Source organism: Sarcophilus harrisii, chromosome 2, assembly GCF_902635505.1.
Source record: "Sarcophilus harrisii chromosome 2, mSarHar1.11, whole genome shotgun sequence".
Classification (NCBI taxonomy): Eukaryota; Metazoa; Chordata; class Mammalia; order Dasyuromorphia; family Dasyuridae; genus Sarcophilus; species Sarcophilus harrisii.
Window position 1 is genome coordinate 585468093 of NC_045427.1, and position 24754 is coordinate 585492846.

General features: G+C 33.1%; 1 protein-coding gene across 1 annotated transcript in view; it reads left to right on the forward strand.

Annotated features, from left to right (window-relative positions):
- The window catches only part of HECTD2 (HECT domain E3 ubiquitin protein ligase 2), a 103890-nt gene extending 79711 nt beyond the window's left edge, over nucleotides 1–24179 (forward strand). Inside the window, exons 16-22 of the mRNA XM_031956035.1 lie at nucleotides 37–195; nucleotides 7535–7609; nucleotides 11827–11914; nucleotides 12004–12110; nucleotides 16798–16913; nucleotides 17477–17620; nucleotides 22534–24179. Coding sequence (XP_031811895.1) covers nucleotides 37–195; nucleotides 7535–7609; nucleotides 11827–11914; nucleotides 12004–12110; nucleotides 16798–16913; nucleotides 17477–17620; nucleotides 22534–22654 — 810 coding nt within the window. The 3' untranslated portion in view covers nucleotides 22655–24179. The remainder of the gene's footprint in view (nucleotides 1–36; nucleotides 196–7534; nucleotides 7610–11826; nucleotides 11915–12003; nucleotides 12111–16797; nucleotides 16914–17476; nucleotides 17621–22533) is intronic.
- Nucleotides 24180–24754: the final 575 nt, after the last annotated feature.

The window sequence follows — 24754 nt, forward strand, 5'->3', positions numbered from 1 at the left end:
GATTCAGTTTTAATTCTTAACACTTAACATACATAGCTTATGGGACTAGCTGTATATAACAGCATTACCTTAGATATACGTTTCCCACCCTGCTGTTACAAGAAGCTCCTGAGTCCTCCCATTGTTCCCAGTGATCAGAACACACCAGTCGGCATCTGCAGTGTTACAATAGATGATTTATATCAGATTATGCCTGTAAGTATAAATGTGTTAATCTCTTCCAATTCTACAAATCATTTCTTTTTCTCCTGCATATTCTCATTTGTAGCAATCTTTCTCTTTTAGCCCATTTCTTTATCACTCATCCATTCATTTTATTGTACTCAATTCCCCCTTCCTTTATAGATACATTTCAGCCATGTTGAGTTCCCCTTTACTTCTAATGGAAATAGGGACTCTAATCATGTCACTGGGTATGGAGTTTTAGCAAGGGCAGGAGTAAAGATGGAATCAAATGGGAAGAATCTGTCTCCTGGCTGGTATGTCCCTGAGATGGAAATAATAATAAGTTCAGTGAAATGGATTGATTTGTAGAGTTAGATGGATAGACAGTAAAAAGATACATTTCCAGCAAACAACTGATTTTCAAATTATCTCTGCATAGATATCCAGATTTCAAGAATCTTAATTCTTTAGGTTTGGCTCTTTCCTTTCAATACTCCTTAGGGACTTCTTTCCCATATGTTTTTGGTTTTGTTGTTGTTTTTGCTGAGGCAATTGGGGTTACGTGACTTGCCCAGGATCACACAGCTAAGAAGTGTTAAGTGTCTGAGATCAGATTTGAACTCAAGTCCTCCTGACTTCAGGGCTGGTGCTCTATCCACTGCATCACCTAGCTGCCCCTTTCCCATATGTTTTGATGACTGTGCCGCTACTTAGCTTGCTCTTGTATGTATTTGAACAGAACCTGCTGGCCCTACAGGGACTGTAGTTGCAAAAGGATGATCCTATTGCTGTTATTAATTCATCAAGTGATGATCATAGAAGACTGACAAAATCAGTATCCTACAATGGTGCCATGGCTGATTCAGAAAGGTTGATTACAAGAAAACAAAAGGGAGGTTCCTCTTAGGCTATAAGGCATATATCTCTTGAGTGTTTATTTCATGTATAAACTCACTTAAACTCTAAATTGGGAAAGCCCAATAATATATACAAGACTTGGAATCTTATTTCCAAGTATTGCCAGAATGTTGCCTTTGCTTCTGCTAATTTTACAGAGAATAATTATAGGTATAGGAAGTTATTGCTCTCACTATACATACAATACATAGAATTTAATTTTAGAGGCCCTCTAAAATAATGAAGTCAAACCCAAATAGAAATGGAGCTCACTAAAGCCAGGATCTCCAAAGGCCACATATTGACTTAGAAAATTACAAACATGATGCATGTTTCATGGTGTTTTTTTTATTAATTTTGTTAAATATTTCCTAATTACATTTTAATCTGATTTGACCACAATCAGGAATATTGTGGGCAGTATGCAGCCTAAACTGTGAAATAATTCCCTAATTTTATATATGATAGAACTGCTATCATTGTGTAAATCAGTTTCTGACTTACAGCCATAAAATTTAGTGGTTAGGGCTTGAAATTTTTGCTTCAGCACTAAAAACCAAACATAAAATCAAAGAATAACAAGGACTTAATAAGATGAGTTATGATCACCCTAGAGCATTTTCAAAGACAGTCAAGAGGTCTCATTTCCAGTAGACAAAGAGAACAGAGAAAATTGTATAGTCACAATAACTGAATTTTTTATATTTTCTTTCTCAGTCAAGTGACTACTTTCTAAGTTCAAAATACAAGCTGGTCTTTTTCCTAAAAGAAAAGTTGAAAGGACTTGAGAAACACCTCTCTTAAGGCATCAGGGACAGTGAATTATGAATTCTTTTTTTAAAAAAGAATGGGATTTTCAAAGTAAAAAAGGAGTTAAAAGGATCTGAAGAGGAAAAAGAGAATCCTGAATTGTATTGGGAGGTTGGAGAATAGTAAAATCTCACATAAATGAGGGAAAGAAGAAAAAAGAACCAAGGAAAAATCTAAAAAAGGATAAATATGTAGAAACACAAATACATATACACACATAAATTTGTGTCTTTTTGAAAGAGAAAGTGCTAACATGATGAAAACAACAGTTATTTGACCTCTAAAGAATAAGGAAATATAACTAGAGGTAAGAGATCTTCCAGTAGTGGTCAAGAAAAAAAGAGGAAAGCAGGCTCCCTGTTCTCTCCATGTGGAGTAATGCACTCCTCATATGCTAGACCCATGTGACATTAATAAGATACCCTTGTAAGAAAATCCAGGAGCCAGATGGTAAAGAAATATGACAGAGAACATTTTGAAAATCAATGTGCCAAAAATATTAGGCACTACATGAAGTTCTCTGGGTGCCATGGTAAGCTGGCAGCGTGTATTTGAAAAGCCCTAGGCCTGACAATTTCTAAGGACCCTTCCTTTTAGCTCTAAAATGCTATCATTCATGTGTTTGATTAGATTATATATCTAAGATCTCTGAGTTCCACCATTCAATGATTTCTATTTCACTGGAATCTATATTTTAAATTTTTCGACAGAATATCACCAACAAATTAACTTTTTAAAAAATTGAAGGGATGCAGCTTTTACTGATTTACATCTGTACTTTTTAAAAGTTAAGTTTCACTTGATTTTTTTAATGAAAAACTAGGATCATGGATAGTTCTGAATGATAGCACACTTAAATGTAAGTAATCTAGTATCTGTCAGATTAAACTATGTTTTCACCACAACAAAGAGAATCATAAGGCTCATCTATTTAGAACTAGGGGAGCTAAGTGACACAGTAGGTAGAGCTCTGGCTTGGAGTCAAGAAAGCTCACTTCATGAATTCAGTTCTGGCCTTAGACACTTCCTAGCCATGAGACCCTGGACAAGTCCCTTCACCCTGTTTGCCTCAGTTCTTCAACTGTAAAATGAGCTGGAGAAGGAAATGGCAAACTGCTCCAGTATCTTTGCCAAGAAAACCCCAAAAGGAGGGTGTGACTAGTCAGACATGATTGAAGAACAATCACAAATTTAGAGCTAGAAAATATCTGGTCTAACTCCTTCCCTATTACAAATGAATCAGCAAACCAAACTCTGTTAGGTGTTATGGGTACAAACCCTAAAAGGAGATAGCTCTTGCCCCCTAAGAGCTTCCATTCTATTAAAGAGAGAAATTGCTCAACTGATAAGGAAACTGAATCCCAGAGAGCTTTGCCTGATGTCTACAGGCATTAAGTACCAGAGCCCAGGTTTTTGACTCTAAGGCCAGTCCTCATTTCTTTGTATTCCCCTGCATTATTGGGTGCTTCTATATAATATGAAATTAATAAAAATAGACCTACTTAAAAAAAAGATGAATAGAAAATCCAATGAAAATCTGTCTGTGAAAATTCAACACTTAAATGTTTCAGAAGAGCAAAATGAGCTAGGAAGATGGATTAAGGTCTAAGGAGTGAATCAACATATTCCAGACTAACAAGATAAAAAAAATAATAGTGATGTATTTTAAAAGAATTTTAGATTTTGATGAGTTAAAAATTTTAATAAGTAAACAATCCAGTATGACCCCATAAGTGAATTTATATGTGTTTATCCAGCAAAATGTTGTTTGTCATGGAGGAGACAATTCAGCATGATGATGAAATCAGATTATCTAGGAGCAAAAATTCTTTCTAGGGCAGGACCAGAGTTAGGAATTTGATCATTTCCTTTGCGATTTGAAACTGATAGGGGATGATCATAACATGAATTTGTACCCTAAATTGGCCTTTCTCCCACCTCCTAAATATGCCCTATAAAATGAAGTTGGATCTGCAGAGGGATCATGGCCTGCGAACTAAAGTTTGAATTTGGGAATCTGAAGGACCTAAGGTCGGATCATATCTATCCTTTTGGGACCATGGACAAGTCATTTAATATGTTTCAGTATGAGTCTTCTCCTTTCTAAAATGAGAGGAATAATAGTTGTATTATTTGTCTCACAAGTTTTGTTGTGGAGTCCAAATAAGATAATATCAAGCTGGGCTTTGCAAACCTCAAACAAAGTATCATATAAAACATTAGTTATTTATTCTAGTGGAACGTAAACTTTTTTCAGGCAGTCTATCATATATCCATCCTGTCCTTAGCTCATCACCTTGTACAGAATAAGTATTGGCAAGTGAAGTGGTTCAATCTTCCAAACTTCATTTATCTTTAGAAAGGAAGAAAGAAATTAAGAAAGGTAGCAAGGAAAGAAGGAAGGAAGTGCTATCATGTTATAACAAATAATTTCCTAGATTGGCCATGAATAAGAACTTAATATATGATTAAAGATTGAACATTAATATTGAATTTAAAATTCAAGTCTAGTCATTCAAACAACATTTTCATTAATATTTTTGCATAAAACTCTAAATTTCCATAAATTTATTTTGAATTATTAGAGAAAAATAGAAGATAAAGGTCACCTGGACAAATTTAAAGACACTTGTCTGTAAATTCTCTGTCCCATTAAAACAAGTAGCTTTTCCAGAAATCATATTTTTGTTTATTTTCTTAATGAACAAATGTTACAAATGTGTTAATGAAAGTTGTAAGTTTTGGAATTTGCAATTCAGAAATTTGGGATTGTTACTAAGAATTCAGGAATACAAAAGCTATTGGTCATTGTGTAAATCTATCTAAGCAAAAGCTGAATGAATCTTGAATGACAAAATAAATGAACAGGCCATTACTTTTTCTTAAGGTGATATCCTTTTAATGGAAACCAAAATAATTATCTTGATCATCTATATAGACTTAATTAGAAGAATGGAATACTCAAACTTTATATAGCTTTTATCACTCCCTGATAACCATCTGGTTTTGATTCTGTTTGACTGATTACAATACCCATCCCAAAATCAAGCGATGTTGTCAATCTAGACTAATTTAATTCAGTAAGGAACATAGTAGAACTCTTAATCCTTTGTATTTTTGGCATTGCTACTCCATATTTTCTTCTCTAAAGAGGTTTGTCAAAAATCCAGTGGGAAAAGTTAATTGTTAGCTTTGGAAATATGGAAATAGCTTACTTTAAATTATTAGATTCTACAGATGATAGAAAATGTATTGTTTTATCATTTATAATAGTTAATTACAAAATAGAACACAAAATGAATCTAAGTTTCAGTTATACAATGCACAACACATTTTCACATTACTATACTTTAATTAACTACTAATTTGAATTTAGTTCCTATTTAAAGGAATTGATAACAGGAAGAAATTAGAAATTTTGTCATGAGATCAAGGGATGAGAATGATTCTGAATTTCTTAGATGTAAATCCCTCATTACTTCATGTAGCATGCAAAGCACTGACAAATAGTGGTTTATTTCTGGTGTTCACTTAAGTACAAATTGCCTACTGATATTGGCCAATTTTACTAATTTAAATCACTTTTGGTAATATTAATTTAAACCCAGCTTAGCTTCTCCCAAATTCCTAGATTTTCAGAAATGAAATTGAATTTTTGAGTTCTACTTATTCATTATATAGGATTGTGGCAAGCAGGGAAATCTGTTATTTAGGAGGGAAAAATGAAACTAACAAAATTGTAGTGATAATTACAAGGAGATGCTTTCAATTAACTGTCCCTTCTGCTATTTTTAGTGGACATTTTCTTACATTTTGTTGATGTTTTTTATATAACATTCCTTTCCAAGTTTACTCCTCAGTTATAAGAAAGATTTGAGGAAAAATAATTCAACAAATCACCACTCTTGCAGTTTATGCACTATTGCATTTTTATCATGCTTGACCTCTTCAACAAAAGGAAGATGGTGAATTTTCTCATCTTTAGTCTGGAGTCAAGACTATTGTGCAATATAATTGCACAATATTCAGTTTCATTTTCTTTTTCTTTGCATTTACATTGTTGTAGTCACTTTGTATATTCTTTTCTGCATTATTTCATATAAATTATCCCACTTTTTTTAAATAAATTTCCCCTATTTGTGACATTTACAGTATAATAATATTCTTTTTTATTATAGCTTTTTATTTACAAGATATATGCATGGGCAATTTTTCAGCATTGACAATTGCAAAACCTTTTGTTCCAATTTTCCCCATCCTTCCCCCTCCCCCTTCCCCCAGATGGCAGGTAGACTAATACATGTTAAATATGTTAAAGTATATGTTAAATACTATATATATATATATATATATATATATATATGTATACATGTCCATATAGTTATTTTGCTGCACAAGAAGAATCGGATTTTGAAATAATGTACAATTAACCTGTGAAGGAAATAAAAAATGCAGGCAGACAAAAACAGAGGGATTAGAAATGCTATGTTGTGGTTCACATTCATATAATAATATTCTTTTGCATTCCTGCTTTTTAGTTTGTTTCTCAGTTTCCCAACCAAAGAACATCTTCTTTGTTTCCAGTTCTTTGATACCATTAAAAAACTGCTGTTATGAATACTTTGTTATGCTTGAGACATGACTTTCTGTCTTAGATTTCTCTAGGGTATGTGTCCCCAAAATGGGATCTCTGAGCCCAGTGGCTGTGGATATTTTAATCACTTCTTTTTAATGTAATTCCAATTGCTTTCCACAATGATTGGACCACTTTACAGGACCACCAAATCCTTCCAATATCCCTTCCAAAATTGACAAGTTTTAACTTTTGTCATTTTGACAATTTCTCAGTTGAGAAAAAATCTTAAGAGTTATTTTAATTTGCATTTCTCTTATTATTTACTATTGATTTGGAGCTGTCTTTCATGAGATTATTACTGATAGTTTGCAATTCTTTTGAGAACTGTTCATATCCTTTGATGTTTGTTTCATTAGAGGAATGGTTTAGTCTTTTATACTTGCTTTATTTTGCTACATAACTTGGATATAAAAAATCTTTATTATTGATATTGGATACAATGATTTTTCTCAAGTCAAATTTTCCTTATCCTAGTTGCATTGATTTTGTTCACAAAAATCAATGTACTTGAAATTGTTTTTCCCGTGTTCATAATTATGAAAAGAACTTCCATCTATTTCCTTTATGTGTGTATATTTAAGTATTTAAATAATTTAATTGGAATAGATTGTGGCATATAGTGCCCATCTAAACCTCTTTTTTTGGTTAAATTGCTTTCTAATTTTCCCAACAGTTCTCAGTCAAATATGGAGTCCTTAGAAGCAAGTTTATGTTCTTGGATAATGTTGACATTTTCCTATTATCTCACATATCAGAAAACTTTTCAATGATTAAAGAATATTTTGATAAGAAAATATTTCTTGGGAACATATTTCAAGTTATAACAGAAAAGTTTTCAGAAAAACATCCCCTTTGTTAATAAAGATATACCATACAAACTGACATATAATTAAGTATACATTACCATTGTTTTATTATATAAATAGTATATTTGCAGTATTAATTCTTAATTTAATTGAAATTACATATGTATCACTTAATTTAATGTAATTATATTAAAAATAACACAAAATATTCATTTTATAGGAATTGGCCCATGGATTAACTGAACTTTTATCATATGATGGTAACGTTGAAGAAGATTTTTACTCAACATTCCAGGTAATAGAAATGTAAAAGAAAATGATCTGTAATATTCAAATCAGTATCAAAAACTTTATTGTCACCATTCAATTTTTAGCACGTGCCCAGTTCATGGTATTATACTAGATATTTGAAAAATTGTCATTTTCAGTCATGTTTAACTCTGCTTGACCCCTTTTATAGTTTTCTTAACAAAGATACTAGAGTGGTTTGCCATTTCCTTCTCTAGCTGAGGAAATGAGACAAACTTGCTCAAGGTTATCTGACTAATAAGTGGCTGAGATCAGATGTTAACTCAGATCTTTCTGACTCCAGGCTCTGTGCTATATCCGCTGTGCCACCTAGATGCTTATTTGGGAAAGGTAACAGAGTCTAATCTCAATACTGTTATTTACTCTCAAGAATCTTAGAAATAACTACAATTAGAAACATTTATTACTAGTATTATTAGTATTACTAATACTAGAAATGGTAGTTAGGATGGTACTAGAAATGGTAGTATCAGTAGTATTATTCTGTCTAGTATTATTATTAGTAACAAATACATTAGAATGACTTTAAACATAGATCACTGGCCATCACAGATGAAATGTTGTTATAGGCTTTAGCATCTTATAGAGAAGCAAAGATATCAAAAATAATAGTGATGAATAATCTGTAGCTAGCAAATCAACACATTCTTAGCTCAACTACTTTCTTTGATCTCGTTTGAAACAAAGTCCAGGCTCTGCCCTCAACTCAAAAAAAACTTGTTGGAAGAATTTAAAACTTACAGACTACTCCATTCCTATGACTAACTGAAAATAGTTGCATACAAAATCTGAAGCTTGGGATAGTGCCCCCCTACTCCGGCAGCAAAACCTAACTTTAAGATCAAGTTTAAAATCAAGAAATAGGCCGGGAAGATGAGAAAATAGCAAAAAAAGAAGGAGGAGGAGAAGATGGGAAGAAGAGGAGGAAAGAAGAAAGAAGGAAGGAAAAAGAAGAAGAGGAGGAGGAGGAGGAGGAGGAGGAGGGAAAAAAGGAAGGAAGGGAGGAAGGAAGGAAGGGAGGAAGGAAGGAGGAAGAAAGGAAGGAAGGAAGGAAGGAAGGAAGGAAGGAAGGAAGGAAGGAAGGAAGGAAGGAAGGAAGAGAAGGAAGGAAGAGAGGGAGGGAGGGAGGGAGGAAGGAAGAAACAACAAACTGATCATAAAAATTTATTCTGGTGACAGGAAAGATCAAAACACAAACTCAGAAGAAAACAAACCAGTCTGAAGCCAAAAAAAAAAAAAAAATGTAAATTGGTCCCAAGACCCAATCAATTTCTTTTTTTTTTTAATTTTTTTTTATTTTGAAAAAAATTTCTTTACAACATTATCCCTTGCACTCACTTCTGTTCTGACTTTTTATCTCCCTCCCCTCACCTCCTTCCCCAAATGACAAGCAGTCCTATACATGTTAAATATGTCGCAGTATATCCTAGATACAACATATGTGTGCAGAACGCAACAGTTCTCTTCCAACTGATTTCTTGAAAGAGCTTAAAATGCAGTTAAAAAAGCAAATAAGAAAAGGAGAAAAAAATTGGGAAGAGAAATGAGAGCAATGCAAAAAAAAAAAAAAAAAGAAAGAAAAATTCAACAGCTTGCTAAGAAGGCACAAAAAAATACTGAAGAAAAACACCTTAAAAGACAAAATAAGTAAAAAAAAAAGTAAAAGAAGCCCACAAATCCACTAAAATGAACACCTTAAAAATGCAGAATTGGCCAAATGCAAAAAGAAACACAAAAATTCACTGAAGAAAATAACTCCTTAAAAAATTGAATTGACTAAATGGAAAAGGAATTCAAAGGCCTCCAAAAGAAAATAATTCATTAAAAACTAAAATTGGATAAATGGAAGCTAATGTCTCTATGAAACATTAAGAAACAATAAACAAAATCAAAATAAGAGAAAATGTGAAATATTTCATTGGAAAAATAACTCAACTAGAAAATAGATTGAGCCGAGATGATTGAACTTCCTGAAAGCCATGATCAAAAAAAAAAGGACTTAGGCATAATCTTTCAAGAAATTATCAAAGAAAACTGTCTTGATATCCTAGAACCAGAGGGTAAAATAGAAATTGAAAGAATATGCCTAAAGAAATCCCAAAATAAAAACTCCAAATTGTAGCTCTCCCAGGTCAAAGAGAAAATATTCCAAACAGTCACAAAAAGAAACAATTCCGGTTCATAAATATAGAATTTAGCAACTTCTTCTATGTTAAAAGATTAGAAAGTTTTCATATGCTGGAGGGCAAAAGAGATAGGTTTGTACCCAATAATCACCTACACAGCAAAACTGAATATAACCCTTATTAATGTAAAAAATGGATATTCAGTGAAATAGAGGAATTTCTGGTATTTCTGTTGAAAAACCAGAGCTGAATAGAAATTTTCATTTTCAAATACTAAACCCAAGCGAAGCATAAAAAGTAGACAGGAAAGAGAATTCATAAAGAATTCAATAAGGTTAAATTGCTTATATTCCTATATAAGGAAGATGATATTTGTAATTTCTGAAACCTTTATCATTTTTAGGGAAATTAAAAGGAATATTCATAGAGAACACAAGTGTGAATTGAATATGATGGGATGACATTAAAAATTAAATTAAATTAAGGAATAAGAAGGAGGAATGTTCTGGTGGAAGGTGGAAGGGAGAGATAGATTGATTTAAATTATCACACATAAAAGAGGCACAAAAGAACTTTTATGGAGGGGATGAGAGAAGTAGGGGATGGGCCAATTCATCAAAAATGGCCCAAAAGGGAAATAATACCAACATAATCCCTTCGGTATAGAAATCTTTTCTACCCTATTAGGAAAACAGGAGAGAAAGATGATGGGGGTGGTGAGGACAGTACTGATGGAAGTTAGGGACAGATTGGGAGAGGCAGCACAACACTTTTGAGGATTGACAGGGTGAAAGGAGAGTAAGTGTAGGATAAATAGAAGGGAAATAGGACCTAGAGAAATACATAGTAATCATGTCTATGAAAAAATTTTACAGCAAGTTTTCCTAATAAAGGCCTTATTTCTCAAATAGATAGATATAGATATATATTATAGAAATATATGTATATATATATATATAAAGAACTGAGTCAAATTCATAAGAATACATGTCATTCTCCTTTTGATAAATGGTTAAAGGATATGAACAGGCAGTTTTCAGATGAAGCAATCAACATTATCTATAATCATATGAAAAAGGCTCTAAATCACTATTGATTATAGAACTGCAAATTACACCAATTCTGAGGTACTACCTCACACCCATAAGATTGACTATTATGACAGAAAAGGAAAGTGACAAATATTGGATGTAGTTTGGGGGGAAATGGGACACTAGTGCACTGTTGGAGTTGTGATCTGATTCAACCATTTAAGAGAGCCATTTGGAACTATGCCCAAAGGGCAATCAAACCCTTTGATCCCGTAATATTATTCTAGGTCTGAATCCCAAAGAGATAAAAAAGAGAAAGGATTTACATTTACAAAAATATTTATAGCTGCTCTTTTTTTGATGGCAACGAATTGGAAATGGGGATGCCTAACAATTGGGGGATGAACAAATGAGGATATATGATTGTGATAAAATACTATTGTATTAGAAGAAACAATGAGTAAGATACTCTCAGAAAAAAAATTGGTAAAAATTATGTAAACTAGTGTAAAATGAAATGCACAGAACCAGGAGAACATTGTACATAGTAACAGCAACATTGTATGAATTTTTTTTTTGCTTAAATGCATATGCATAAGCTATGTCAAACTGCTTATCTTTTATTTGGTGTGGTGAGGGAAGTATTTGGAACTAATTTTTTTAAGGATGTGAAAAATAGTATTTTTCACATGTAATTGAAAAAATAAGATGTTAAAAATATCTCAAAGCAGAAATGCCATGTCTCTTATTGGGATAGAAAAGCATGTTAAACACAAACTTTCTGGACAGCCAATTTTGGTAATATTTTTATAAGATCTTGGATAAGCATGCTATTAGGGGAAAGGGGGGAATTGGTCAAGATAGAAGACAAATTATATAAAATTGTTTTAAAATCCAACAAGTGATCTAGTTCAGCATCTTGAGGATTTAAAATGTAATGCAGAAGTATTTTCTCCTAAATTTTATCTCTTGTTTGAATATTGCCTAATAATGTTTTCATCATAGAAATATTTTAAAAACTGTGTTGTAATGGCATCTCCCATCAGGTTTTTCAAGAAGAATTTGGAGTAATCAAATCATATAATTTAAAACCAAGTGGTGATAAAATTCCAGTTACCAATCAGAATAGGAAAGGTATGTTCAAAATATGTATTTTTGTCTGAAATGCATCTGAATTAACCATTTGCTTATATTAATTAATCAGATGTATAATTTCTTTCTAGAGTATGTACAACTATATGTTGACTTCCTTCTCAACAAATCCATCTATAAACAGTTTGCTGCATTTTATTATGGATTTCATAGTGTATGTGCTTCAAATGCACTAATGGTAAGTAGAGGTTTAGATTTTATTAAGTTACCAAGTGAGCTTTTCAATCTATAAGAAAAAAATCATTTAAAATGACAGTTCTAATTTTCATTATTTTAGGTAGATAAGATTATATAAGATAATGTAGAAAACATTTTCAATTAATTAAAGCAGTGCTGGAAATAGCCAGTTGTTAGCAACTTCAAGGAAAGGCATCATAGAGTATCTGATGTGTAGTTGGACTACCTTAGTATAAATCCTGGCTCTGCTGCTTTATAAGCCATGTGACCTTAGAAAAGGCATTAAAAATCTCAGGACCTCAGTTTCTTTTTCTGTGCAACTGGGATAATAAATACCATCATACTAATTGCCTATTTTATATGTTTTATAAATATCTTTATACATTAGCATTATTAATATTAATTAGACAAGTGAACTAGATAAAAGTTAGGTCTAGTTAGCCACACAATCTCAGAATTGGAATGGATTTCAAAGGCCATCTAATCCAACCCCACCTGAAGGAGGAATCCCTTGTACAAACTTCAGTTAGTATTAATTCCTAGCCTTATTTTCCTTTCTTTATGCAAAAGAGGAATGACCACAAAAACCTTCCCAGGTGACTGAAGACATTCTACTGACCCATAGTTAATGACCTTCTCTAATATAGGAAATTTGAGTTAGAGCAAATTTTTGTGGGAGGGGGAATAGTTAGCACTTGTCCCTAGTGGTTGTGGGGTTGGTGTTCAAACTCTCCCTTTCAGGAACAATTTTTATTCAATCAATCAATTAGCATTTATGAAATTACCTACTATGGGCCAGGCCTATTCGACTCTAAGGAAGTAATACAGACAAGTTGGATTGTGCCCTCCAAAATATAAGCAGCAATGTAAAATCTTTTTGAAACATTATTATCCGAAACAATAAGTTTTTTTCTATAAGGTTGAGAACCCAGAATATCAATTTCTTTGGGAAAAGTTGTGCATCTATCCCCTTGTGTTTTCATATAATTGTAGGTTTTATTTTTATTATAAATGAAACTATCAACAGGTTCAAATACAAAAACAAAAATTTTAAAATATTTAAATAAATATTTATTTTTTAAATTTAAACAAAATAAGATTTATATGTGAATTAACATTAGTAACATAATAATGAAAAGCTTTTCTTCTATATATGCTTTTTTATTTATTTGTTGTTATTGCTGTTGTTGCTGTGGAAACTGAGGTAAACAGGGTTAAATGATTTGCCTGGGGTCACACAGTAAATGTCTGAGTGCAGATTTGAACTCAAGAAGGAGAGTCTCCCCGACTTCAGGACCAACTCTCTATCCACTGCCCTTTTGGTAAAAGACCTCAGGATAAAGCCTTCTGCTTGTAAACACACATTTCTTTCCTCCCTTCTTAATGAACTCTCATTCTAATATTCCTTAGCTATCTTCTGAGATCTCTCCTCCCATTCTCTGCTAAATTTGAAAAAACTTGACTGCCTCTTCTGCACTTTCTTTTACCTCCCACTTATGTCCCTGCAATTCAGCTTCCCATGTCTTCAATCAATGGAACCCTACCTTTCCAAACTTACAAGCAATCTGCAAAGTGCCAAATCTAATTATTGTTTCTCAGTCCCCATCCTTCTTGTCTCTATAGCCTTTCACAGTCTTAAACACTCTCTTACCTCTGGATTTTCCTGCCATTGCTCTTGGTCTCCTTTGCTCCATTATCTGTGTCATACCTTTAGTTGTGAGTAAGTCTAAAGCCATATCTTGGGTTCGGTTCACTTCTTTCTCAGTTTCTTCTCATTGAATTTAAGTCCTGTCTCTGATCCATCCTCATCATGTGATTTTAAACTCTCAGTATTCCAAATAACTCCCTAAAGCGATAAGTTGAAGAGAAAGAGCCAACTTCTACTGTAGAGGGCATTTCCTCATCTGGAAGATCCCTAGACCAATGAAATAAGAGGGCTTATGCCTATACAATCTAATCTATGTAAGTTTACAATGAAAAATGGGAATGCATGGAGTGATGGACATTGATACCATTTATAACAACTTCTTGCAGAAGCTTCCCAATTGTAGATTAGTTTCCCTAGTAAAAAGACCAAAAAAGTATATGAATCACCTTCATAACCTAACCAGTTTGCCACGTAAAGAGAGATGGAAGTCAAGGACACCACCAATTTTTAATATAAACTCATTTGTAAAATCTAATGGACAAGAATGGTAGATGAAGGTATCGCCTTAAAATAGTGAAAAGCAAAAGACAGAAAAAAGAAATCAATTAAACAAAGTCATCCCAAGTACATTTAAAGATGAAATTAGAAGGATAAACAGCTGAAATATGAAAAAGATAAACAGAGATTCTTATAACATAATGTCTTCACTTTCTGGGCACTTTAAGAAGTGACTATATCCTGTCTTATGCCATTCTCTAGTTTTTCCATATGTATATAAGTCATGTCTCTATGAAAAGATTGGATATTCCTCAAGGAAAAAGACTTTTTTCCATGCCCTACAGTTTATATACATATTGGAGTGTGTGAAGTGTTCAGAGAGGACCCTTCTAAGGACTGCTCAGCTATCTTTAGTGTCCATGTGATTCACTCATCTCTCACCTGTGACTTCAAGAAGTTATAGCATGCATACTGGCCATACTCTGATAAAATGTCTCAACAGATAGGATAAACCAGGCTAAGGTAATCTATGGACTTCAAATCTGTCAGTGAGTTAGGGGGATGCCTCCCCAAAGCAGGTGAAGTTTCCTTGGCAGAATGGGCAAATGAGAACAATTTATTCCCACAGCCATAAAGGCAACTGGAACAAGAGCTGTGGAGAACCTAGAGTTTGGTCAAACATCTCCCAGGCTGTCCCCAGTCATCTTTTTTTTTTTTTTTTTTTTTGCCTTGTCACTATACTTCTATGACTTTGGAAGAGAGAGTGAGCGTGATGACTTTGCATAACTCTGCCTCTTTTAATTTCAGTACACAGAGCAAGGCAAGATATAACCCATGATGTCATTGATTCTCTCTAAAAACAAAAGGCAAACAATAACACATCGTATAAGCTTAGGAAATTGCTGGATTGAAATAAATTAAGGATTCGTTTCTGACCTCCCCCAAATGAGAAGCCATTATCATTTTGATTCTATCATCATAGACCTGGCTTTTATTTATTGAACATTTTTAGATTTCTTATAGAGGAACTAGAAATATCAGTTAGAAGGACAAAGAAGGGAAATGTAGCTGGACTAGAAGTACACAAAGAGGAAGCCCATACTGAAAGTGACAATTCTGAAAGAAATGAGAGATTCTCAGTAGTTAAAAAGAGAGAGAGAAAATGCCAATTAAATGGAAAAAATCTTGGACCTCTTTGCTACCGTTTTGGTTACTAAATCAAAAGCTAATAGCCCCGTACATCTGTTTTTTCCAGCTATATAAATATAATCAAGTGTTCACCATTGTGATTGAAAAGAAATGCAAAAATTACTGTTAGGTGGTGAAATTTACCACATATTCCTCTTTGTGAGTAACATTGTGCTGATTGCATCAATCCCCTGAACACTGCAAATGTTCTCCAAAGATGAACTCCAAAATAATTTATTGCCCCTAAGATTCCCCAGACCAGAAAATCCTTCCCTGACTTCTACTGCTTTATATATGTTATCTCCTTTTTCTAGATTATAAGCTTCTCAAGGGCAAGGGCTGTCTTTTTAATTTGTATTCCTGGCATGACAAACCCAAATCTATGCAAAAAATAAATAAGTAAAATAAAAAAAAACTGAAACTATTTGACCTTATGGAGTTACTCTAGGGAAATTCTTTGTAAATCTTAAAGCTCTACATAAATCTGGGTTATTATAATAATAATTTTTATAGGTATAAAAGTAGAATTAGTGCCACTGGGGAGCAGATGAACCCCAATATGTTGACCAGTATTCTCAACTTGAATACTTAAAATCATAAATGTCATAGTTATTAATGACCTGAAAGACATTAATTTATTCCCAAAAGTTAAAAAAATTATTCTTTAGAAGAATTAGATTTATTAAAACTGAGGTTGAGAAAATGATTCCTTGGTGTAACATATTTTATTCATTATAAGAAGCTACACTTGTGATTTCCAAACATTTCCAATTTCAGGGTTTTTTTGTTTTTAGTTTAAGTGTTTATTTAACGCAAATAAAAATGTGCAAAGTTTTTTACTCATTTTCTTCACTCCTCAGTCTAGCATTTGGATTGGTAATCTTGATGGCTAGCTCTCTCAACAATGACTTTCCAATTCTTAGAAGAAACATTGTAAGCAAACTCGGCACAGTAAGATTTGTTGCATATCAGGAGAACTTCTAGCTCTATGATAATGTACACCAAAAAACTTCCTGAATCCACTTGATAACATGTGTTTTGCCTTCTAATTGCTTCCATAACCAATATTGGGCATCAAGATCTAGCCCTTGAATCATCTTCACATTCTGCTGTCAATACCTCTTGGTTTATTCCATTTTCTCTTGATATTGACCTGTCATACTGGTGCTGGATGAACTTTTTGGTCCTCTTATTGTACTTCATGAGGGGTTAGAGGGCAGGAACTGTGCTGTCTAAGAGATTGCAATCCCTCCACAGGAAGTACCAAGAAAAAACTAATTTAAATTGTTTTAAACCATTGTCAGAAGATTTGTTATTATGATTAATAATTATTTTAATTTTTAATTATTGGTAGCTGCTTCGTCCAGAAGAGGTAGAAATTCTGGTCTGTGGGAGTCCTGAATTGGATATGCATGCTCTGCAGAGAAATACTCAGTATGATGGCTATGTGAAAACTGACCTTACTATACGGTAAGTTATTTCTGCTTACTTAAGAAGTAAGCAACATATTTTAGTCATTTATGCTTATTCATATAACAAAGGCTTATATGAGTCTTCTTAGCACAAAGATACTATTTTGCATATTTTAAAAGTAGAAGCACTTGGTGTTCCCCAGGACAATGGTGACAAAAATGTAAATTTCAAAAAAAATAAATGAGTTGATAAAAATTGAAGTACAATTTTGATCATAGAACATGCAAGTAAATGTATATGTTTATATATATTTTATATATGTTGATGATGAATAATTTTAGTAATAATATTATAACTAAAAACTTAGATTTCATAAGAGAAAATTACTTTGATGCCTCCCATAATTAGACCATTTAGAAGTCTTTTAAATTCTACCAGAGAAATTTTCTTCATATACAGAACTACTTAGTTAGTATAACTTTAAATCAAGAGAGTTACTCTTTAAAGGGATTTGTTTCCTTTCTAAAGCTGATTTTAATCTAGATTGTAAGATAAAAGTTTGGATTTGTTTAAAAAAATCTTTTAACATTGTTTTTTTTTTTTTATTTTATTTTGAACAGATACTTTTGGGATGTTGTGCTTGGGTTTCCTCTTGATCTTCAAAAGAAGTTACTACATTTCACCACAGGAAGTGACAGAGTACCTGTGGGAGGAATGGCAGATTTGAATTTCAAGATTTCAAAGCATGACACTTCTACTAACTGGTAAATTCACTCTTTTTTATATTTAAAGCTTTTTTTTTTTATTTTCAAAACATATGCATGGATAATTTTTCAAATTGACCCTTGCAAAACCTTGTGTTCCAAATTTTCCTCTTTTTCTCCTCGCCCCCTCCCCAAGATGGCAGGTATGCCAATATATGTTAAATATGTTAAAATATATGTTAAATCCAATATATGTCTACATATTTATGCAACTATTTTGCTGCGCAAGAAAAATCAGATCAAAAAAGAAAAAAATGAGAAAGAAAACAAAATGTAAGCAAACAACAACAAAAAGAGTGAAAATACTGTGTTGTAATCCACACTCAGTTCCCACAGTCCTCTCTCTGGATGTAGATGGCTCTCTTCATCACAAGATCATTGGAGATGGCCTTAATCATCTCACTGTTGGAAAGAGTCATGTCCATCAGAATTGATCATCATATAATATTGTTGTTGCCATGTATAATGATCTCCTGGTTCTGCTCATTTCACTTAGCATCATTTTATGTAAGTCTCTCCAGGCTTCTCTAAAAACATCCTGCTGGTCATTTCTTACAGAACAATAATATTCCATAGCATTCATATACCATAACTTATTCAGCCATTCTCCAACTGATAGGCATCCACTCAGTTTTAACTGGTAAATTCTCAATTTTATTTGTATTTTTTATTTTACAAGGTTGGAGCACTGTCTAAAAAAAAAAGAACACATTTCTTGGTAAAAGACATCCTTTTGGCAGAATATATTTTCTTTTTCTCCTTGTGCCTTCCATTTCTTCTTTTCTATCCATTTCTAGATATCAAAAATTAATAATTAACACATATGACAAGTCACTGTGACAATTTGGCACATTCTGAATATCAAAAAATCTCTGAGCAACAATAACAGAAAATTATTAAACCTGGACCCCAGTTATACTCCATTTCTCAGGCCTGTCCCATTTTATACTTGTCCTCTCTTACACTACATTGAGTTTAGCTACTGTAAGAACTCTCCAAATTCTGTGATATTTCTGATGCTGTTGTTGCAGCATGAAATTTTATATTGTTTGGATGAAATGGAAATGTCAAGAGATAGAACACCACTAACTTAATACAGCATTCCCTTCTATAGTTTCCTACTTGAAAGATCTTATATAATGTTTTTAGTTCCTTCATAGTATTATTTGTTCTTAACACAAGGTTTATAGTCAATGTGAAGGTCACCAATGTGATAAGAAAATCAGGGAAGCTGTGAAACAGATAGTTTTCATGAGTTTCTGTGGCTAAAAAAAGAATCTCCCCTGGCGGCTGTCCTTCCAGTGATGAACTTCTGTTCTCAGACAGCAGTTATCCAGATTATCCCTGTACCTGCACTCAAAACCTTTCCAGCTAGGCAGGGGCTGCTGTTCCTTGTGTTCTCCCAACACAACCCTCTGGAGCCACTTTTCTATCACAACATTGGATTCGAGGAAGAGTCAGGCTCATATAACAAGATTTTGAAATATACCAATATCTGATTTCTAAATTATGTTCTAAATTTAATAATGGCTTTTATGATGTTATGTGGAAGCTAGGAAACTTTAAGGTGGTACCTACATGTACACATTTTACTTTGAGAAAAATGTGGACATTATTTATTATGATATGATCAAAAGTAGAATTTTTTTTAAAGCTATGAAGGTAAGCATCATGACTTAGGAGAATATAAGGGTTGGAATAATAAAAACTTTGGTTTCAAGTCATGCCTCTGTGCTTTCTGGCAGTATAGCCATGGCCAAGCCAAAACTTTCTGAGCCTCAGTTTCCTCATCTGTAAAACTGAAACAATTCTATTTGTGCTGCCTGAGTCTCAGATGAAAAAATATATGTAAAGCGCTTTGAGAATCTTAACCAAGAGGTATATTTGGGTCTATATGATTTTATGAGTTACCACCATTAGCATATATTCATGAGAATATGAATAATAATTTTTATAAAGACTAACTTTTAAAGCCTTATAATTTTTTTATTATGCTGGGAATGGATATGAGTTTAGGTTTGATTTTCTCAGGATTTCTTCCTTAAAATTACTTCTACTTCTCTCTAGTTAATTTTGTTCTTTATTGGTTATTTAAAGACTAGGGTTTAGACACACGGAGAGAAATTGAGACAGAAAGAGAGAAATTGAAACAGAAAGATAGAGAAAGGGTGCTCTTCAGAACTCCAATAATTATACTTTACATATTTGAACTAAGTTGAAAATAGCATTCAAACTCTAGAGTCATATGAACTGGATCTAATTTAGAGGGAGAAGAAAGGGGGAGGGAAAGGAGTGTTGCAATAGCCAAGGAGAAATAGTACTCTATTATATTCATATCCAGGGTTGTAGGAAATCTCAGACTATAATTTGGATATAACTCCAGGTCTCCATAGATATCCTATAACAAAATACAAGGTAATGTATTTGTAACTTTTTAGACAGCCTTTATTCCACCCCCAGTGAAAATGTAAAACTACATAACAGACATTCAGTATCCAGCAGACAAATTTTCCTCCTCCAGTAAATCTTATCTTCTTCCAGGATCCTAATATGCTCCACATTTGTAAGAGTACCCTGTGGTTTGGATTCCTCTCAGATGAGTTTGGGGTTGTTAGGAAAGAAGCGTTCCAATAAATCCCTCTTTCTCTCTAAAAAACCCTACAAGCACATTCATCCTTAGGATCCTACCCTCTGTTTGGGCTGCCCCCAGGAGAACACCCTTATGTTGCTAAAGAGAAAACTTCTATCAGATCAGACCTAAATTGTCCAAATAAATCACAGTAATAGTAGAAGACAAAGTCCAAATCTCTCTCACCCACCATATCCCGATTTTAATGCCTTGCTATTCCTCCAGCTTTAGATACAAGGTACATGATTACTTCTTCCTAGATGGCCATAATCCTCCTTCTCATTGCTCAAAAGCTAGATTCTTAATTGTGCTGTCTATAGATTGTTCCCTTCTTTATCCAGAAGGCTGGAATTAAAGAATTCTCATTACTTGTTCGAATGTTTCCCCTCTATTTATCTGCCATCTATGTTGGAGAGGTTACAATATAGCCTTTCAAGTCTGGGCCAAGAGCTGAGGTCCAGGACTCTCTTCTTGGGCCATGTGAGGGAAAACTAAAGGAGGCTTTCCCTGTACTTCTGCCCTACGGCAGAAGTTCTACTGCTTTAAAAAGAGAGAAAAGTATCAAGTCTACAACTGAACAATTCCTACTTAGGTCAAAGAATAAGGACGAACAGTTGTTAAGAGAGGAACTGCAAACTTTTCACTAACTAAATCACTGATTAGTAAGAGAAATGCAAATCAACACAACCCTGAGATTTCCCCTTACCCTACAAAAATGACAAAAAATGGCAATGGCATTGGAAGGGTTGTAGAAAGATAGACACACTAATATATTGTTGGTGAAGCTGTGAAATGACATGATCATTTTGGAAAGCAACTTGAAATTACTCAAAGTGACTAACATACCTACATCCTTAGGATCAGATAGTTCATTATTAAACTTACACCCAAAACAAGCTAAAAATAAGGGAAAATGTTCATATACTATAGTAGCATTCTTTGTTATAGCAAAAAATAGCAAACAAATTAAAGACCAATCAATTGGGGAAAGGCTCAACAAATTGTAGTACATGAATATAATGGAATATTACTGAAATATAAAGTATTATGCACATGATGAAGACAGAGAATCATGGAAAAGATCTACCTGAACTGATGCAAGAGGAAGTATCCAGAGTAAAAAAAAATATATACACAATGACTACAATAAATGTAAGTGGAAAGAACTACACACCAGAAAATAAAATCAAAAGTAAATGTAATGAAATTATGAAGATCAAGTGAATTCAAAGCAAGAATTCAATGGATCCTACATGGAAGAGAAAATCCCCAGGTGTTACATACTTCATATGATTTCAGATCAATTTCAGTTATGGCTAACTTTCTTTTTTTTCTCTTAAAAAACCCTAGCAGACACATGGTATGGCTTTCAGGGAGAAGAAAGAAGAGGAATAACAGGTTATTTTTGTGACATAAGAAACAGAAAATATCAATAAAAATTTTAAAGAGAAAAGAAACCTTCCCATTTATAGTCCATCACAAAAGATTGGTTTCTCTCAAAAGCAGTTCATCACTGAGGAGGCCATTATTGATTCATTCATACTTCCTGAGATTCATCTTTCAGGAAGTACATCTATACACATTCCATAGAGAAAATTTTAAGCATTTGCTCACCCGCTGAATGCTTATCAAATTGATCAGAGAACTTCTATGATTAACCTTTGGCAAGAGAAAGAAGGATTAATTGTAGAAACACTAAATAAAGAAATACATCATCAGCAAAGAAACATGAGAAAACTTGTTAAAATAAGAATCCCAGAAGGAAGACAAAGTTTATGGTCTTTAGAAGTAAGATTATGTAAAAGTTGAATGTATCACATGCCTCTAAAATGTGCTCAATATACCTATCTAAAATTCAAGATTTCCTTAGGAAATCTGGAAGGGTTGGTATGATAACCCAACTTTAAGAGAATGGGGACATTTAAGGGAATGGGGACATTCAGTCAGCCCCTCAGCAGCTCTGTCCTTCAATATTCTGAGACACCAGGAAAGATTGAAACCACTTCTTCAGTGGACTGTGGGCTTGTGTTTACATCTTCCAGAGCATCTGTCCTTGAAAACTGACAATCTGCAAAGGGTTCCAATTGGCAAGAATTGGTATTCAAATACTTTTTTCATAATTGCCAAATGAATTATAAAGTTTAATGAAACCTTGATAATCATACTCTAGTCCATTGTAGCCTTCACCAAAAAGTTTCTTCCCAGTTGCTATTGATCTCAAGTAAAGTTTCTCTCCATTTTCATATTTTGGCTTTTGATTATTTAAAGTTTATCTTTTTTCTAGGTTACCTGTGGCCCATACCTGTTTCAACCAACTTTGCCTGCCTCCTTACAAAAACAAAAAAGAGTTAAAGCAGAAATTGATCATTGGTATTTCAAATTCAGAAGGTTTTGGGCTGGAGTAACTTTGGACTTGAAATAAAGTATTTTTATATGTAGCATCCACTCTCTTCTCATTGTGCCTTTAACCTTTTCATGCTTCTGTCTTCAGCACTACAATAAGCTAAACAATTTTCAAATGCTAATTTTTTGGATTATTAAATGTGAAGTACATTTAATCTACATAGACTTTTCGAAAATTACAGAGACTTTGGCACAGGGAGGGGGGTAGTCAATAGGTAAAAATAGGATTTTTTTTAGGATCTCTTTTTATAGCACTTTACCAGTCTCCATAATTATGTCACATGTGCCACTAGGGGATTGAAGTGCAATAGTTAATGCATTTCTAGAATAGAACCCAGTGGCAGATTATGTGTTATTAACACACAGTAGCAAAGCATAAAGCTACAACACCATTAATATAAGGCCTGTAGCCATATTTTCATACAGAACTGAAAAATTTTAATCGCAATGGAAATTTACAGTGTTTTTAATATTCTGGCTTTAGTTCTATAAGGATTAAGCCGATTGTCGAAAAGCATGTAAATAATTGCTGGGGGGGTGGAGTTTTTAATAGTGCTATTTGTTGCTAAAGATTTATTTTTTACTAAATAAATTCAGGGCTTTAGATGGGTATACAGCTTTTACAAATCAACAGGGATGATTGTACAGGAATACAACTTTTCAGACTAACTGGACTTAAGATATATGCATTTAAGTATCATGGTTAAATATTAAGGAATGTACCTATTGAAATTAGCAGAAAACTAGTTACTTTGAAAGTCTTCTGATTTGTATAGCCATCATGTTTTGAAAAAAACCCTGGAGATCAGAAAGTGAAATCTAACCACATTAGTTGTGAATAAAATAAATCCTAGAACAACACAAAATGAAAGGACTTTTCCTTTGAAAATTTGACTGATGGCTTCTGCTTACGTCTGGTCTTATTTTAATGGCCAGTACTACTGGAACCAACTTTTGGAAAAATAGGCTGAAACATAGGGCAAAATTGTATGAACATGTCATCAAGTAAGATTTAGTATGGTTTTGATATTTGGACCAAAATATTTATTTCCCCTCAACAAATTTTAAGTATAAAAAATATAAAAGTTCAAAGCAGTACATGAGGAAAAGAGCTGAATTTCATTTCAAAGCTACTGATGCATTTTTGCATTAGTAAAAGTGAAGCAATTTTCTTAGTCTGTGACAGGTTTTTTTCTTAAATTGAGATTTATTTCCTGGAAACATTCCTATATTTTCTTCTGACAATTCAGAAGCTGTTATTGTTGCAATAACAATAAATGATGCCAGCATTTATTACCAGCAAATACTCTTTTTAAGGTATACTTTCCCCATCTTTTTCTGAGTTTTGCTATCTTCTTGTTATATCCCCAGCAGCAGAATTCAGCATGAGTGAAGAAATGAATAAACTCATTCTTCTGGGTTTTTAAAGCAACCAGTGTTTGGAGGAAAGGGTGGACCTATGTATGTACTTATCTCTCCTTCTCAAAGTGGCTCTGAAATACTTTGGGGATCTTAAGTGATCTGTAGTGAATAGTATCTTTACTAGGAAAATATAGAGGCTAGAAAAAGGTAGCAAACTAACTGGTTTAGTTTGTTAATCCATGTGCAAATAAAATCGCTTCTCTGTCGTGCTGCCTGAGCTAGACTGGGAGGTGTCTAAAGTAGGTTGATAATAACTAATAAGCACAAAAGAATTCTATGTAAGTAATCAGGTTTAAATGTTTAAGATGTAAACAAAGCTCTTATTTGATAAAATGATTTATGGTTTCTTGTGCACGTTTAATGATGTGTCTATATACATCAATAGCTATGTCACTTTAGAAATATTCAAACCTGTTGTTTTTAATCACTTATACCCACAATTAACTGGAAAATTTGTGTCTGTTATGAAAATGAAAAATACAGCTGTTTTAATCACTAAATTACACATTGCCTTTATTTATTTATGCTCTCTCTGGTTTTAGTTTACAGTGTAATAATACCTCATTTTTAAAAAAAATAACACTGCTGTTCTATTTTGTTAATTTTCAATTCCCTAGTCAGTTCATGTAGTTACATTTTTATATATCTGTTGTTAATAAACACTATTCAATTTTTGTATT